This window comes from Grus americana, chromosome 2, assembly GCF_028858705.1.
Source record: "Grus americana isolate bGruAme1 chromosome 2, bGruAme1.mat, whole genome shotgun sequence".
In the NCBI taxonomy this organism is placed as follows: Eukaryota; Metazoa; Chordata; class Aves; order Gruiformes; family Gruidae; genus Grus; species Grus americana.
In genome coordinates, this window is record NC_072853.1 from 102279367 (window position 1) to 102296169 (window position 16803).

Sequence of the window (16803 nt, forward strand, 5' to 3'; positions counted from 1 at the left end):
ACCTTTTTTTTTTTTTTAAACCAGGCTGTGGATACGCTCACAATCCAAGTGTGCCCAAACTGCAGACCACATTTGGCCTGTCAAAATGATTCATTCAACCTACAGCCCATTCTCCCCTTAATTTAGACATGAGCATCGAAGCACACTGAATCACTCAGCTCGTTTATCCCATCAGTGACACTGGATATTTGCAGCTGGGGACTAGAAGGGTAGATGCATGGGTGCAGCCACTACATCCCTCCACCAGGAAACACCAGATCACTTCCAACAGAGACACGGATGATGTGAACTAACCTGGCATACTGCATAACTCACTATAATCTCAGAGATCATAATCAGGCACTACACCACCTTGTCTCTCCGGAAAAACCTGCGTGAACCAGAACACATTACTAGAACACCTAGCCAGGGCAGTATAAGTACAAAGAATGCACTGGGACCCCAGGCTACTGGTTCCACTGTCATTTCAAAGGCATACCTACATCTTAAAGTGTCCTCTGACACTCCTGGCCTGTGTTTCACACGTTAGATACGTGGGAAGAAAAGGCATTCATCTTATTCTTCAAAGTCCAAGAAAGCAGTAGTGAAATGTGTTGAAAATTGATGGCTTGTAATGTACTTGGAAACACTCTCCTCTAGAGTAAAGAAAGGGATACTGGTAATGTCTAGCAAAGACTCTGGGCCATGTAGTGTATGGCTGGGCTGCGTGGAGTTAAGAACAGGAGACTAAACTGCACAACATCTGTGACTGCAATTACCTGCCAATCCATCTTTGCATATTTGTTAGAGTGGCTAATCTCAGAACAAAGCACCACAGTATGAATACACAGTACGAGAAAAAAGAGTCAGCCATGAGAACGCTATTATATTTGCAGAAATGCATTTCAATAGCAGTATTTTGCAAGGTCTGCCTCAAATGCCAGATTAGAATAATCCCGCTCAAGATGAGAGCTAGACTGAATTGATTCCAAGGTGTTGGATTTCTAGTTACAAAGTAAACAAAGTGAAAAAAGTTTCTGTGGTGCAAAGCAGTATCTTTTATCTCCCATAAGAAAACCAAAATCATTTTTGGATGCATTAGCATAAAAATATTGATTTTTATTAACAGCCAGAATAACTTAAATCTATTTCAATATAAGCTGATTTCACCAATGAATGGATATAAACCAGTGAAATGAGACTGGCATTATAAGGAACGCCTATGTGGAGAAATCAGGAGCTGCATCCACAGGTTTGGGAAGTCAATCAAATCGCATGGAACACTGAGTGACAGAGACATGGTACATGGTATACATGGTACACACTACCTACTTCCACATCCACCTCAAGTCTCCCGAGAGGCACAAACATTAGTCAGTGGTAGATACCTGTACCCATTAGGTGATCTGCCTACTCTCCTAGCTTTGTTTTTCATTGTATTTGGCTTATGTAGCAAGGTTTGGTAGTTGGGGGGTGGGGGAAAATGGACTGCAGGTGTGGCTTCTGTGCAAAGACACCTGAAGATGACCCCATGTCAAACAGAGCCAGTTCCAAGAGGAACCCACTGCTGGCCAAAGGCTGAGCCAATTAATGGCACTGGTAGCACCTCTGTGATAACATATTTAAGAAGGGGTAAAAAACACTGCACAACAGCAGCAGCCAGGAGAGAGGAGTGAGAAGATGCAAGAGAAACAACCATGCAGACATTCAGGTCAGTGAAGAATGAGGGGGAGGAGGTGCTCCAGGCACTAGAGCAGAGATCCCCCTGCAGCCAGTGGTGAAAACCATGGTGAAGCAGGTTGTCCTCCTGCAGTCCATGGAGGTTAATGGTGGAGCAGATATCCGCCTGCAGCCAGTGGAGGATCCCATGCCAAAGTAGGTGGATGAGCCCTGAAGGAAGCTGTGGCCCTATGGAGAGTCACACTGGAGCAGCCTCCTGGCACGAACTGTGGACAGAAGCCCACACAGAAGCACATTTTCTGGCAGGACCTGTGACCCCATGGGGGGATCCACGCTGGAGCAGTCTGTTCCTGAAGGACTGCACCCATGGAAAGGCCAAGGCTAACTCACCACATTCATGAAAAGCAGTCAAACAGTATGAGCCAAAAGCCATCACACACAAAATAAGAAAACAAATAAACGTCATTGAAATGGGAGAGAGTAGCTCACCTCAATTTCTTTTGACAAACCAGAGCATATTCTTCAATAACCTTCTGAAGATATTCACTAGCGAGCCCAATTCTCTATTCTCTCAATGATGCAATGTCAAGCCTTTCTTATAGTAAGTCTGCCTTCTCATCATCTTAAGTTAAAACAAGTGGTAAGAAAACTTTTTTTTGAAGAAAAACTAGCCTTTAAAAGTACAAGCTCATGTGCAGAGAAAAACTGCAAAATGAACATCTAGCAACTTTCTGAGCCTGAGTCAATTCATCTTAAAGCTTGCTCAAAAAATAAGTCCTTTTGACTTAAAGGTGAGCATCCACTGATGTATTTCAGCAAACAGATCCTGAAAATCAGCAAGTACCTTCCAGTTTAGTTAGAGTTAATATTAACTGGATGGAAAATACTGCAAATCATTGAGCTGGATATAAATTAATATTAAAATTTATCCTAAATAATATGCAATACTAGAATGTATTAGCCCCTAAACACTGTGTGGAGATAAAGGGAGAGGCTTGGAATCCAGCCAGCAGTCTGAGTGCAATGGTCTTGTTCTCAGATAAATCAAGAGAGAGTAGCAAAATTGCAACTAAAGAATAAAAACAAGAATTTACATATGCACATGGAGGACATTCTAGCCTGCTAGCAATTAACAGCATTATCAAAAGCATAAAACTGTGACATTCTCTACAGCCAAAATTCAGTGTTTACTGCACATTATTGCCTTCTATTTAAGTTCCTGTGGTTTTTTTTCGTAAAGATGGACCTTACAGCAGGTATTCAGTATCTCAAAGGAGAGCATTTTACTTATTTACAAAAGGCATACTTACTGTTTACTACAGCAACAAAAACCTCAGCTCCACGTTTTCTTCAAAAAGCTTGGCACTATGAGATCCTCAGGGTGATCTTGAGGACTACTTCAAACCAGCTACAAGCACAGCTGTAGTTAATGCCTATCCTCCCCCTCATCCAACATTTCCAAATTCAGTAGTCAATTTAAGTCTTAGCACATTAGCAAGGCTCTCCCTCATTAAACATCCAATCCTGTTTATACTACAGGAGATGAAAGCCAGATAACTGAGTATTATTTTCTCAATTCCTGCTAATATAGATACTGCTGGTATCTTCACAGCCAGATTTCAAACACTGTTTTTTAAAGAAATAAACCCCATGTTTCCATATATTGTTCTGTAGTTGCCATGTCAAAACTGCCTGCACCAGATTGTCTCCCTATAACACAGAGACAGTATTAAGAATTACTATCATTTTTCATTTGTCTGATTATGGAATTAATTTACCTATCTCTGTGGCTGAAGCAGAACCTTACAGGACTTTCCTGTGGTCTTTGAAAGGAAATACATGTCTATAGAGTGGATGATGAGGTGAGAAATGTAAACAAATGCATTTATGCTTCTCATAAATCAGAAGAAAAAAAGTAGCTTAGAAAACAAGCAACACATCATTCTTAAATTGCTGTCCTGCAAGAGAAAGAGAACGTAAACTCTTTGAACTCTCCCACTATGCATCTCCCCTCAAACAGCCTTATTAAGAAACTGGCTCCAAACAGCTACTCACAACTGCATTTCTGTGCTGCAATCAACCGGCAGTTATGAAGCTGTACCTTACAAGAAGTTTTTGCACTGAGGAGTCACAAGATTTCCCAGCTCTTGCCTTATTCATATTTCATTCTCACCTGCATATACACTCCAGAAGCATTTGTTTCACTCGTTCTGTGTGATTCAGATACACAAGAAGTAAACTCCTACCTGTTATTGCCCATAGTAACAGGCAGAGAACACCAAGTCCAAATGCCATGCTGCACCAGGAAGGCAGTGACAACTTTTCCAACCAGCTGCGTGGAAATTATGCGTCTTAATGTTGGCTTCCTCTAATATTGTTTAGTAGCCTTCTGTGGCCATGAAGCACTGTAACAGACAGCACAAGACAAAATAGGTCAGATGTCAGCACTAATTACAATGTCACAGTAAAAGCCAATAGACAGGTTAAATGCAGGCTTTATTATTACTTCCTGACTTCTTGATGGATGACACAGTAGATCAGGCAAGCTGAAGATTCAGAACAAATTACCTACCTGGAAATCTCATTTTCTGCAGATGCAAAAATATCCCAGAAAGATTTGCATGCTTGGGCTCCCGTACCTCAAACCCCAAAAATATTCTGTCTGCAGTTATCCAGACCCTGGTTTTGCTCTGACTTTAAACAAAAACTAGCAGGTACCCTTAACTGAGGAATCACTGACAGTATTGTCCATGCTAAAATCCATGCAGTGTTAAGTCAGCTCTTGAGGCAGAGCTCAAGCTATTCTCTCAGCTATCACGGTAACGCAAGCAGACACCTCTCAGGAATTTCTAAGAGGACGTTCCTTGCCAGGACACTAAATTCTCCAAATAAGGCAGCAGAAGCAACAAATAGGTCTAGTAAGGAACGAACAGTTCAAAGCAACATTACTCAAGTCAGGATAAAAGTTTAGTCAAACTCGCAACTCCTCCCATATAAAGGATCCTAAGTAAATGCCAGTGGTTTTTTGTGGGGTTTTTTTGAGAATAGCCCTTCTCAAGGCAGAGCATCCCAGTCAATTCCCTTTGATGTTGATTACCTGACTTAGGAAAGGTAATGACTTTCATATTTCAGCTAGCTATATCTACACGTGATAGAAATGTTGCTAAGTGGCTGCTCTTGGCAGGTTCCTTACCACACACAATCTTATACGATGACAGACCATCTTGCTTTTCTCCCTTGCAAAGGGAAGAAGGAAGTTACTTAGACACGCCACTCTTGCTAAGGCTGACTGAACTAGCGTAGAAGCCCCAGGCAGCTCAGCAGCTGGATTTCTGCTCTCTGAGAAAGGATCTTTTACAGATGGCAGGTCTGTAAAGCACAGGAGCAACTGGACCCGTATCTGCAACTTGTACATTTGTCAATCACCAATAAACCCCTACATGGACGAAGTCTCGGAGGAGACTGGCAAGGGCAACGTGCCCAGGGATCTCAGGGAATAAGGTGGGGTGTGAGTGACCACAGCTTTGGCAAAGCAAGCCGTGTACTTATCTCAACACAAAGGGGACCAGAGGTTGGTCTTTGTTTTAGGCAACAGGTGTTGTTAAACACCTATCAATAGTTGAGTGGATCAACTGGTGGTGTAAATGTTTGTTCATTTAGATCATTAAAGAGTGTGAGTATCTCCCGAGCTAACCAGACTAGCATGGGGGAAGTGACTATGTGGCTCAGCCCATTAGCATAAAAACTGAACAACTAACAAAAGAATTTTGAAGAGAGCAATGGGCTTGAGCTGACTTCAACCCACTTGTCCCTTCCAAGTGATGGGGGACACCCAGTGTCACAACAGCAAACATTATAGAGACCAGTAACAGGAATCACATTGGTATTGCAATTGAACAGTAAACTGTCATTGCTATATATTTTGCTAAGTGTAATGTACATTTGCATTGTGATTTCAGTATATTTTCTATTGCTCTGCTAAATCAGAAATCCTGCGTCACACCAAGTATCTCCAAATAAGAAATGTGTTATTAAACATTACACCCTCCACACATGGGATATCTAAAAGAACCTGCTCAGAGAGTACTAGAATCTGACAACTTTTCCTCAAGTCTGTGGTGCAAACACTAACTCTGCTCAAGACAAACAAAATGACCACAAAACATCATTAAAGTAAGAAAAAAGAAAAAAATAGATTTAAAAACAAGTCCCAAGTACAAAAAGATAAGGTTTTGGGCAAGCTCCTTGCAAAACCAGGAAAGACTATTATTAACTTTCCAAAAGCCCTGATACTTGATTTAAAACATAACTTGACTTCCATGACCCTTGTTCTATCCAACATCAACAAAAGTCCCCTTCCTAAGGCAGCTGCAAAGTGCCCAGAACACTGAAGAGTAAGCTGGTCTCCCAATTTATTCATATGCTGCACAATTACAAAAATTATCTCTAATCACAAGAAATAACCGTCACCAAAAAAACCAAAACACACCACACAACAACATTACGCTGCTTCTGGCATGACAGTATTTTGATATCCGCAGTTAGATGTTCTCTCAGGAAGCAATTCCTGACAGAATACACATAGCTGTGCTCCTCTGTAGTGACTAGGACTAATCTAGTAAGGCTTCACCTTAGAAAGAGCAACAAGTTGTCTAGATGCTTCCAGGCACTACTTCTATGATACAAACTCTTCAGCAACAGGGCCATTTTTTACTGTCTTGCATTCCCCAATTGCTCTTCTGTCCTTCCATCAACTATAAAGTTATCTGGTTTTGTAACAGAGAAAAAGCCCGAAAGTTCTTATTTTTTAAGCCAAATCATTCCAAATGTATCACTTAGAACACAGCCACTGAAGTGGCTGAGCCTGGGGCAGTGTCAGGGCACAGTATCATCAGCAAATGAACAGAAACGAGCGTTTCAGCATAGGAGAGGAAGAGTGTTTAAGTCAGTCCTGAAATTCCCACGACATGGAACATCATCTTTTTATTTCACTGTAAAGGTGATGCAAATGAAATTGTTTCATTTTGGACTGAAATGAACTATGCGGACTCACACAATCAATCCACAGAATGGTTGAGGTTGGAAGGGACTTCTGGAGGTCATATTGTCTGCTCAAGGAACCTGGAGCAGGCTGCCAAGAACCATGTCCAGACAGATCTGAGTATCTCCAGGGATGGAGACTCCACAACCTCTGTGAGCAACCTGTACCAGTATCTGGTCACCCTCACAGTGAAAAAGTGTTTCCTGATGTTCAGAGGGAACCTCGTTTCAGTTTGTGCCCGCTGCTTCCTGGCCCATCACTGGGTGCCAGTAATCTTCTTTACACCCTCCCTCCAGGTATTTGTACACACTTAAGAATTCCCTCCAAGCCTTCTCCAGGCTGAACAGCCCCAGCTCACTCAGCCTTTCCTCATAGTAGAGATGCTCCAGTCCCTTAATCATCTTCAGTGGACTCTCTCCCATAGCTCCATATCTGTTCTGTGCTGGGGAGCCCAGAATTAGATGCAGGACCCCAGGACTGGCCTTACCAGTGCTGAGTAGAGGGGAAGGATCACCTCCCTACACCTTCTATCAATATTGCTCGTAATGCAGCCCAGGATATGATTAGCCTTCTTTGTGGCAAGGGCACAGTGCTGGCTCATGGTCACCTTGATGTCCACCAGGACCCCTAGGTCATTTTCTGCTCATTTGCTTTACAGCTGGGTGGTCCCCAGCACGTACTGATATGTGGAGTTGTTCTTCTCCATGGGCACTTCCACTTGCTGAACTTCATGAGGTTTCTGTCAGCCCATTTCTCCAGCCTGCCGAGATCCCTCTGGATGGCAGCACAACCCTATGGCCACTCCTTCAAAGTTCGTGTCATCAGCAAACTTGCTGGGGTTACACTCTGCCCCATCACCCAGATCATTAATGGAGATGTTGAACAGGACTGGATGCAGTACTGATCCCTGGGGTACACCGCTAGTTACCAGTCTCCAACTAGACTTTGTGCCACTGACCATCACCCTCTGGGCACAGCCATTCAGCCAGTTTTCAATCCACCTCACTATCTGCTTACACAGCCCTTACTTCAACAGCTTCACTACAAGGATGTTATGGGAACATGTCAAAAGCCTTACTGAAATCAAGGTAGGCAATATCCACCGTTCTCCCTTCATCCACCAAACCAGACTTCAACAATGAAATGACTAATGGGTTGGGCAAGCATGACTTTCCCTTGGTGAATTTATCCTGGCTCTCAGCTACACAGGCAGGGATCTCCAGTTGAAAACAGATGACTTCTTAAGCCTTTCCAGCTGAACCCACTGACGTACACCTGCCCATACTAATCATCTGTGCATTTATTCTAACACATTACCTCAGCAGACAGAGGAAAGGAAGATAGTACAATAATAAGAGCACAGTTTCACACAGGGCCTTTTTCCTGTTTCTATGGAAATCTCTCTAGATTTGGGAAAGTTGTTAGCCACCAAAAACTGTGATTTGCAGAAGAGCTTATTACTTAAACTCAAGGTCTCTGAGATGTTGTGCATTTGCTGTAACCTTCACTAATTCCCAGAAGCAGACAAATGGACCAGATGCCCAAGAAAGACTTTCAGTCCTTTAGCCTAAGGAAAAATGCACCAGTCTCCGTATCAGAACATCACGAGGTCAGAATTAACCCCAATCGGAAAGCAGAAAAATAATTTTGTTTATTTTATAGGTCTTTTTCCTCTGCAAGGCCAACTTCACAATCTCACTGCCACTAAAAGGAGCCAAGTAGCAGCTTCTATATCCTACAGAAGAGCTGACTGAGGACTCCACATGATTACTTCTAGCAACACTAAGAGATCATGCAAATGATCCAGATTTTTGCAGCATTATCCTGAGTTGAGAAACACAAGTACTTGGAGTAAACAGCTGTGTTTTGGGGTTTTTTTTGATTTATATTAAGAAAATATGAGTTACCAAAGCTGCAAAATGCCAGACTTTGAACTGCATGCACAATCTCCATAGAATACTTAGGGGGGACAGCATGTGAGGATACAGTGAACGCACAAAAGTAGCACTGTGTCCTCCCATGCTTCGTTGTGGCTGCACATGTATTGATGTTTAATTTCCACATAATAAAAGAGCTTGCATTCACTGCAAAACTAGCTTGCATTTCCTGATATTACGATCAAGCTCTGACACAAAGCACCTGCAGTCACAATTCAGTGCATAGCTTCTGATCCACCGATGAGAACATAACCACCAGAAACTGCATGCTTTCTTAAATACTTAAGACAGTAAACACTGCTGCAGTGTATGCATGCAGTGCTCCTTTCATCTTCCCCATAATACTGTACTGTTCCCCACAAGTGCAAGTTTTATCACACAAACACAAGAGACATTAAAATTTAAGAAGGCGGCCAGCCATGAGATTCCAGCAGTTAAAAAAAACTTAGAAAGACCATGAGATTAATTTTCTAGCCAAATCTTTATCCTTCACTGATATCACAAAGCCTGTTATTTTTGTAACAGTACGAGCAGGTAGCACTGCTGGTAATGACTTTGGCTTTTCTTGGCTCTTAACAGTTCAAGTCTGACTTGCACTCTTACCCAGATGAGGGATGGCAGCCTTGAGAAGTGTATAGGCAAGTATGGTAAAAATATACATGGGTTATATATATATATTGCCTTACCCTGAAGGCCATTATGTTTTTCTGTTCCAGCTGACAGCTTTTGGTGGTGCTCTAGCCAACAGAAGGGGGAATTCTGAACTGACCCCTCAATACAAGCAGTTTGACTTTACAATCTTTTGAACATATGCGGTTGCTGACCAGGACAACAACATCTTTCGGGAGAAAACACATGAAGTACAACAGCTTGCCAAGGAAAAGGAATTGCCTGTATTCTCCCCCTCTCCTCCACCTCAAATCTCACTCCGCATTTTGGTTCACCTGGACTTTAATGCAGACTCAAGTAACTTTCTCCCTTAGAGCAGAACTATATTGCCACCCCCTACAAATAATTAGACCAGGGCTATAACAGTGAGAATGTGTACGGACTTTATTAGCTGCATCTGGGAATACATTCAAATCCTAGAGCTGCACAACAGCAAATACAGCATAAGGTAGTACACTGATGCTACAAAAGGTGTAGCAGAACCCCTTCAAGCTAACAAAATCAGAGACAGGAACAAGTGGCACAGCCAAAGAGCAATGCCAGACAGCAGAAGCCTCCAGGAGAGTGGGAAAGGCAAGCAGGGGCTTCTCACCTCCTTGCCCTTCTGGTCATTAACCGAGGCAACATGCCAAAAGAAATACTGAAACAGCATCTGAAACTCAAGCCACAGCCAAAGCAACACTCCCATTTTTGAACTGACAGCATCTCTAACAAAGCAAGATGGCTGAGTAAATGAGCACATTATCAATTTGGTGCTCCTGCAATTAATGAAGGTGTATATATACATATACACCCACGCACATGTTAACATGCCTATTAAAGATAATACAAGACAATCCTTCAGGAAATCCACCCCTCTTGAAGAATTCAAATTAGTTATTTCATCAGCTATTGTACATGCATTAATATCTGAGCCAGTTAGTTAACAGCTGAGCCTAAACGTCATATTAATACTGCAGAAGAGAGAAAAATAAAAACTTCATGATAGTAGCATTTGTCCCTAATAACACAGAGAAAAACCTGGGACATGTGCAGGTACTTGGAGTTCTAACATTAACAGCTACTGTATGAACACAGATCATCAAAACAGCCACAGGTTAGGCATCTAAATAAAGGGGATAATTTTCAAGCTCTTCAACAGATGTTGAAGATATCACAGAGTCACCAATGCTTATGACCTGTGCAAAATCACCTTCCCCTCTCACACAATTTTCTAACAATAGATACCTATTCTTGAAAACAAAACCATGACTACCGATGGAAAGTTACTGCAGCTACAGGATAAAGCTGTCTATGCTTTATTCAGAGAGGCTCCCACAGGTCTTGTTGAAGGCTGACATTAGATTGGCATTACACCCCAACTCTAAATCAATTTCCTTGGTCAAGTTCAGGGCAAAACCAGCAAGTTAATGGTGATAAAACAACAAACTGAATAGCTGAGAATATCCTGCCATGTTATACTGGACAGACTGCATGCTCCACTAGTTCCATTGGCACCCACAGCTCTGTCAACTGCTAAGTGACACCAATCAGACAAATAAAAACAAAACAGCAGTGCTTCATGGAAAGAGTAATTTTATTCTAAAATATTTAAGCAGCCTTTATTACAACTGCTGTGGAGAAAGCAAACAACAGTGAAAATCCTAAAGATGAGATGCTTAGCAGGGGTGTATAGTGTCAAAAATTATTTGCAGGGAAGAAAAAATATTTTTAAAACACCAATGAATGGTGGAACTGCTCTGCAGAGAAAAATAAAAACACTATTATTAGTGTCAGTATTTACATCATATTATGGCATACAATATTAAGTTAGAAAAGGTCAGAATAATTCAGAATTGTTGCTACTAGATTTGCAATACAGACATTTGTGTAGTCCTGAGGTCAGCCAGATCATCGCAGAGGGGGCACCCACAAATCAAAAGCTAACCTCAGTAGGAGTTAGTCACGCAGAGTGAGACCATTAGACATCCAAGAGCCCTGTACTCCCCACTGACAGGCCAGGGACATAGAAATATCCCCCCCACAGAAGAAAAGCAAACTATTGGACAATTCCTCTAAAACAACATACTCTAGTTTCCATATGTTTTTCATTTTCACAAGAACATGGGCTCACTTATTAATTCTCTCCGCTATCATCAAATATGTACTCTGCAGTGAGCATGAAGTGAGACCTGGAAAGGGAGAGCTTGAAGGAACCAGATGGTATCTTGTCCATACCACAGCCCAGAGGCAAGACAAAGCATCCTTACATCCTCCTTTGGATTTTTGTTTAACCTGTTCCTAAGCCTCTCAGGAAAGGTATTTCAGACTTTCTCTCTTCTTCCAGTATTTAACTATTTTTACAACAGGAAAACAGACCACAGAAAACAACTATCCAACAGGTGTACATAACACCAATTTTGAGCTCTGGATGGAAAACTAGATTTAGCAGACTGCCTGGAAGTAGGAGACATACACACGTAGAAAAGGTGATATGAATAATTTTCAAGCTTGTAGAACTTAAAGTTATTACTGTCTGACAGCTGCCTGAAGGAAGGCTTGTGTGAAAAAGTTGTGGTCATAATCCACTTCCCAGTTTAAGTATCATTATGACAGAAAGCAATAAATACAGTGAGATGCACTACACAGAGGGCTCCGACTAGATACTGAGACATCCTTTCGCAGCAGAGGTACAATTGGCAGGTGAGGGATAATGCTTCTGGAGAAACTTGTGTAAATTATAAGGTGAGTTAGAAGAAAGATACTCAGATATATAGGTTAAGCTGGATCACATAAGTACACAGAGCACAAGAATTTATTTATTTTGCACTTGTTCAAGGTCAAAAATGACCATACTAAAACTACAACAAAAGTTTTGCTATAGCACTGGGTTGAAACTGAGAAGTGTTTCTTTTTCTCCACTCAGACTATAAGCCCTGAAAAATAAAAAGGAACTATTAATTGATTCAAATCATCATTGCTGTACTGCAGTTCTTACGATTTCAACAATTTTTCCTAAAGTGCCATTTCCTGAACTACTGTAATTCTTGAAGAAAAAGATACGTATGTGTGGTGCTTAGGGACATGGTTTAGTGGTGGACTTGGCAGTGCTACGTTTATGGTTGGACTTGATGATCTTAAAGGTCTTTTCCAAGCAAAAAGATTCTATGATTTTAAGTAATATTTTTGTATTAAAAGACTATGGTGTTATAAAACCAGACTTAGAAGTTACATAAGTGCATCTAACTTATGATACCCTTCCAGGGCTGTTCACAGACTGATTGGCAGAGACTGGCTCAAGCAATGTAAGTACTAATGTCAACAAAGCTAATTGACCATTTTTGAGATTAGAGTATTGAACGCCCAGCCACTGCCTGAGATACAATCGCGCACACTGCAGGAAAAAAGCTTGCATAAGGTGGCATGGATAAAACAGTAGATAGCCAGCAAAGCCAAAATCTTGCAAGTGAAGCGCATAAACACTCTCTCCATTTGTGTCTTGCTATTTATCACCTTCAAGAAAAGACTCAATGCAGCTGGATGACGTACATCCACTTCTAGACTTGAAATTTTGTGTGTTGATATAAGAGCAGAGAAATGAGTAAATTTTCTTGGCTAAGGAAGGGAGGGCGAGAAAGGGAGAAGTCTTTTCACCTACATGACCATGCCAAGTTTTATGTCCATTGTTAGCCTGTTCTCCTGCAGAGAAAAAACTTGACAGCTGTGTAAATAGATCCCTTTTTTCACTTACAGTACCATTTAAGCCATCGACTGATTTCAGTCAGAGGAGAACAGATTACCAGCAGGTAATTAAGTTCCTATCATTTCTGTAAAAACAGACAAACCAGAGAAGGCAAAACAGCAATTTGAACTTCTACAGGCCCACCCCCAAAAACCATGTTATCCAATTTCCATAACTGAAAATAGTAGCCCATGTGTCACACCATCAGTGCAGTCTGTGGAAAGAGGGGACTACGTAGAAAAAAAACCTAGAGGTGCAAAGACAATGGAAAAAATCCTTGTTTGACCTCAAGATACAAATTCACAAAAATTTTCATTAACGCTGCTGTTCCGAAAACTACTTGCTTGTTATAAACATATAAAGCACACGTGTGCACACACAGTCCCCTGAGATGCAAACCTCTGGAGCTCCACCTCAGATGATTGAGCACATTTTATTTCTTTAAAAATCCACCTATATTTAACCAGTGGAACTCCTTGTAACATGCAGAAGAGTTAATAAACTGTACAGAGGACAGATTTATCAAGGAAAAGGCATTAGGACAGGAAACAACCACTAAACTGCCCCTTCATCAGCACTGACTAGCTAAAAACTGGCATCAGGCTAACTGCATTCATATTACCTCCAACTGGATTGACTGAATTCCTATCTGCTCAGTGCAAAGTCACATCATCCTGAAAAATACTAAACAGTCATACTCTGGCACCATTCAGAAAGATATTAGGTACTTAAATGGAAGAGTAACTATATCTGCAGTTAAATTAGATTATAAATTTGTACAGAAAGACACTTTGTGACAGAAAATGAAAGCTAACTGTCTGACAGTGGGAAGGATTTCTCCCCATGGGTACAATATCCATTACAGAGGTTCTGTGCTTCCTCTACAGCACTGAAATTGGAGACTGCTGGATATACAGCACTTGATCACAACTCCACGTCTGATTACCAATTTCCTACTAAGGTTATACATTTAGTACCACTATCAAACCTAGAAAACATAAAGCATCACCGCATGTTTTCTTAAAGGAAAGCTCTGTAAGTGAAGTCCATACAACCAATACGTGAATAATCCCACAGCAAGCCTACTTTATTCATCACCACAGAAGGTACAGCTGGAAAGGGTCTGAAGGGCTCCACCTGAAACAGATACCGTGTCTGTGCACACGCGAAGGAGAGGGAATCAACTGTTTTTAAAGCATTGCTGATTGCTATTTCACTAGCAGCTTCAGAAACCTGTCCGTGGAAACTCCCCCATCTCCACACCACTGAAATCAGCAGCCTCATCAGACAGCATCCAAAACCAACACAGTGAGAGGTCAGCTATATGCAAAGCTGAACTAAATTACAGCAAGCCCAGGTCACCAAAACTTCTTCACTCCATGCAGCTCGTTAGACAGAATTGCAGCTCACTGATAGGCAGCTAGTGAAGATTTAACAGATTCATCTTTGCATGTGTTTCCTGTGGAACCTGAAGTTTTCAGAAGTGCACCCTCAGCCCTCCATCACAGGAAAAGGTAGGGAAAGACTAAACCAGGCAACCATCCCCAGAGCACAGCCTCCTCCACAGACCATGACCATAACTCCAATTAGCTTCAATAATGTAAAATCCAGGCTACACTGTGTTTTCCTTTGGCTTGTGCTTAAGGGAAAAGCATCAGTCCATGAAGCTTGCACACATACACTGTCACCTTACCTGCATTACTCAGGCACACAATTTGATGTGTAACGTGCTGAGCAGCTCAACTCCCATCATCTAAGCTACCAAAATGAGTATGGGCAGTATCACCTATTAACTTTGAACTATGCCAGGTTTTTAATGATTCAGATTTGGCTCAAAGACAATATTTATTTGTGAAATATCAACTGCAACCATCAACCTTGCAAACACAAGGAGCAGATAATTAAACAAAGCAAACAAATATTGTGTGGCTGAGGATCAGTCTCCTACTACAAGATATTTTAAAGGCAAAGGCAGATACAGAACCTACCCCAAAAGGTTTAAAAGACGTTATATCCTATATCAACTCCACTATCTTGTCATGCAGTCAGTATGAGGAACATGAGAGTGCTCCTACAGCGCACACACAGGGAAGAACGGAAGGCCAAACAGTTTGTGCTTCATTTTGTTCCCTTAACTATCTGACTAGTTCATAGGTTATCTGTGACGTGCTCCTGAAGGGGGTCAGGGGAATGATGGAACTGTCTTCTGTTTTTGTAAAGCAATCACAATGTAGATAGCAGTCAAAACTGCAGTAATATTAAAAAAAAAATAAAGTCACACACACAGTATTTTCTTCTGTTTAAGCTCTGCTCTACTGCTCAGAATGCAATTTGACAAAGCATTTCACATAATAAACATTAGCACTACGCTCGCTCCCCAGTCACAAACAAATACCTGGTTAGGCTGTAACAAACACACACTTTGACAGAAGACTGGACAGCAACTTGGCAAGAGTAATATTCTTACATTCTCTGGTTATATAAATATCCAAATATACATATATATATACACACATACACAGAAGACAACATAACGCTATGATTTCTGACCTCAGATCAGGTATTACTAAATACACATACACACTTAGAAAACATCCCATCAACACTCTTTGATCCTTCATATATAAATATATATAATAATATACATTTTAATATATGTATATAAATAAATCTATCTGCAAATTAAAAACCAAGACGCATAGACATTTCTCCAACGCAGCCCACTGTTGTTTCTCCCCACGCAACCGGCCTAACAGGTTGCATATGCACCCGACACACATTTTGCCACACGCAGGCGGAGGAAGGAGGGAGAACTCCCCGGATCCTCACTACCGCAATCCCGTTAGCACTTCAGCACGGCGCTCACAGCGGTGCCAGAGCACTCCTTCCCCCGGGGCCCTTCACACCGCCTGCAGGGCGGCTCCGGGCTGCGCTTCCCCGCGGACCCCAGCCCCTCGCCGGAGAGCCGGGGGCAGCAGCCCAGCGCTCAGCGCGGGAAGTTACTCACTGGCTAACTCACCGACTCCGTTTTCCACCCCTTCCCCACCTGCGACCGCACCCAGGCCGCGGCGGCGAGCCTACCCGGCGGCGGCGGAGGGCAGGAGCTGGCGGGGCCCCCACGGCCCCCTTCCTGCCGCGGATGCGCGACGCCAGGGACTGGGAGCCGGCGCAGTGGTGGAGGGGGCCCGGGGCGCTCGGCGGGGCCGGGCCGGGCGGCGAGGTGCCGCTCGCCTCCTCGCCACTGCTGACTCAGGAGCAGGCGCCGTCCCTCCGCACACCTCCCGAGGGCGGCCGCCGCCTTCCGCGCAGGATCACTGCCCAGACACCCCCCCCCCCGCAACACGCACCGCCGGTCGCTGTCTCAGTGCTGAGGCCGCCGAGCCCGACGCAGGGGGAGGGATCCGCACCTGTGGGCAGCGGCAGCGACCCCGAGGAAGGGAGAAGAGTGGTGGGAAGCGGCCCCCAGGCGGGGACGCGGGACATCCCCAGAGGGAGCGCGGGGGCTTACTGCCGGCAGCAAGCCGAGGAGCCACCGCGCCTCCATCTTGAGGAGGGGGCGCTGAAGGGACGCAGGGGAAGGGGGCAGCAAATGGCGCCGCCCCCCAGCAGGGCTGCGAGCTCGAAGTGGCCCCCAGGCCTAGGGGGCCAGTGTCAACCCCTCGGCGGCCGGGGCCGGGCGGCGCCGGTCCCGCTCTCACGGCTGTCCGCCCCGCCTGCCACCCCCGCCCGCCGCAGCGGGGTGTAGTTGCAGCACAGCCGTGTTACCTTCCGCAGGG

General features: G+C 43.3%; 1 protein-coding gene across 8 annotated transcripts in view; it reads right to left on the reverse strand.

The window, feature by feature from the left end:
* KIAA0319 (KIAA0319 ortholog) overlaps positions 1–16572 on the reverse strand; it is a 61898-nt gene extending 45326 nt beyond the window's left edge. For 3 of the 8 annotated variants that reach the window (XM_054816535.1, XM_054816533.1, XM_054816530.1), the window contains exons 1-2: positions 16435–16572; positions 3906–4064 (exon numbers count right to left, since the gene is read on the reverse strand). Coding sequence is in view for 7 of the 8 variants with exons in the window: in XM_054816533.1 (XP_054672508.1) it covers positions 3906–3954 (49 nt within the window). In the remaining variant the exon portion in view is untranslated. Of the gene's footprint in view, positions 1–3905; positions 4065–16046; positions 16283–16374 lie in introns of those variants that run through there. The other 5 variants (XM_054816534.1, XM_054816532.1, XM_054816528.1 and 2 more) reach the window with 3 other exon arrangements.
* Between the last annotated feature and the right edge of the window lie 231 nt (positions 16573–16803).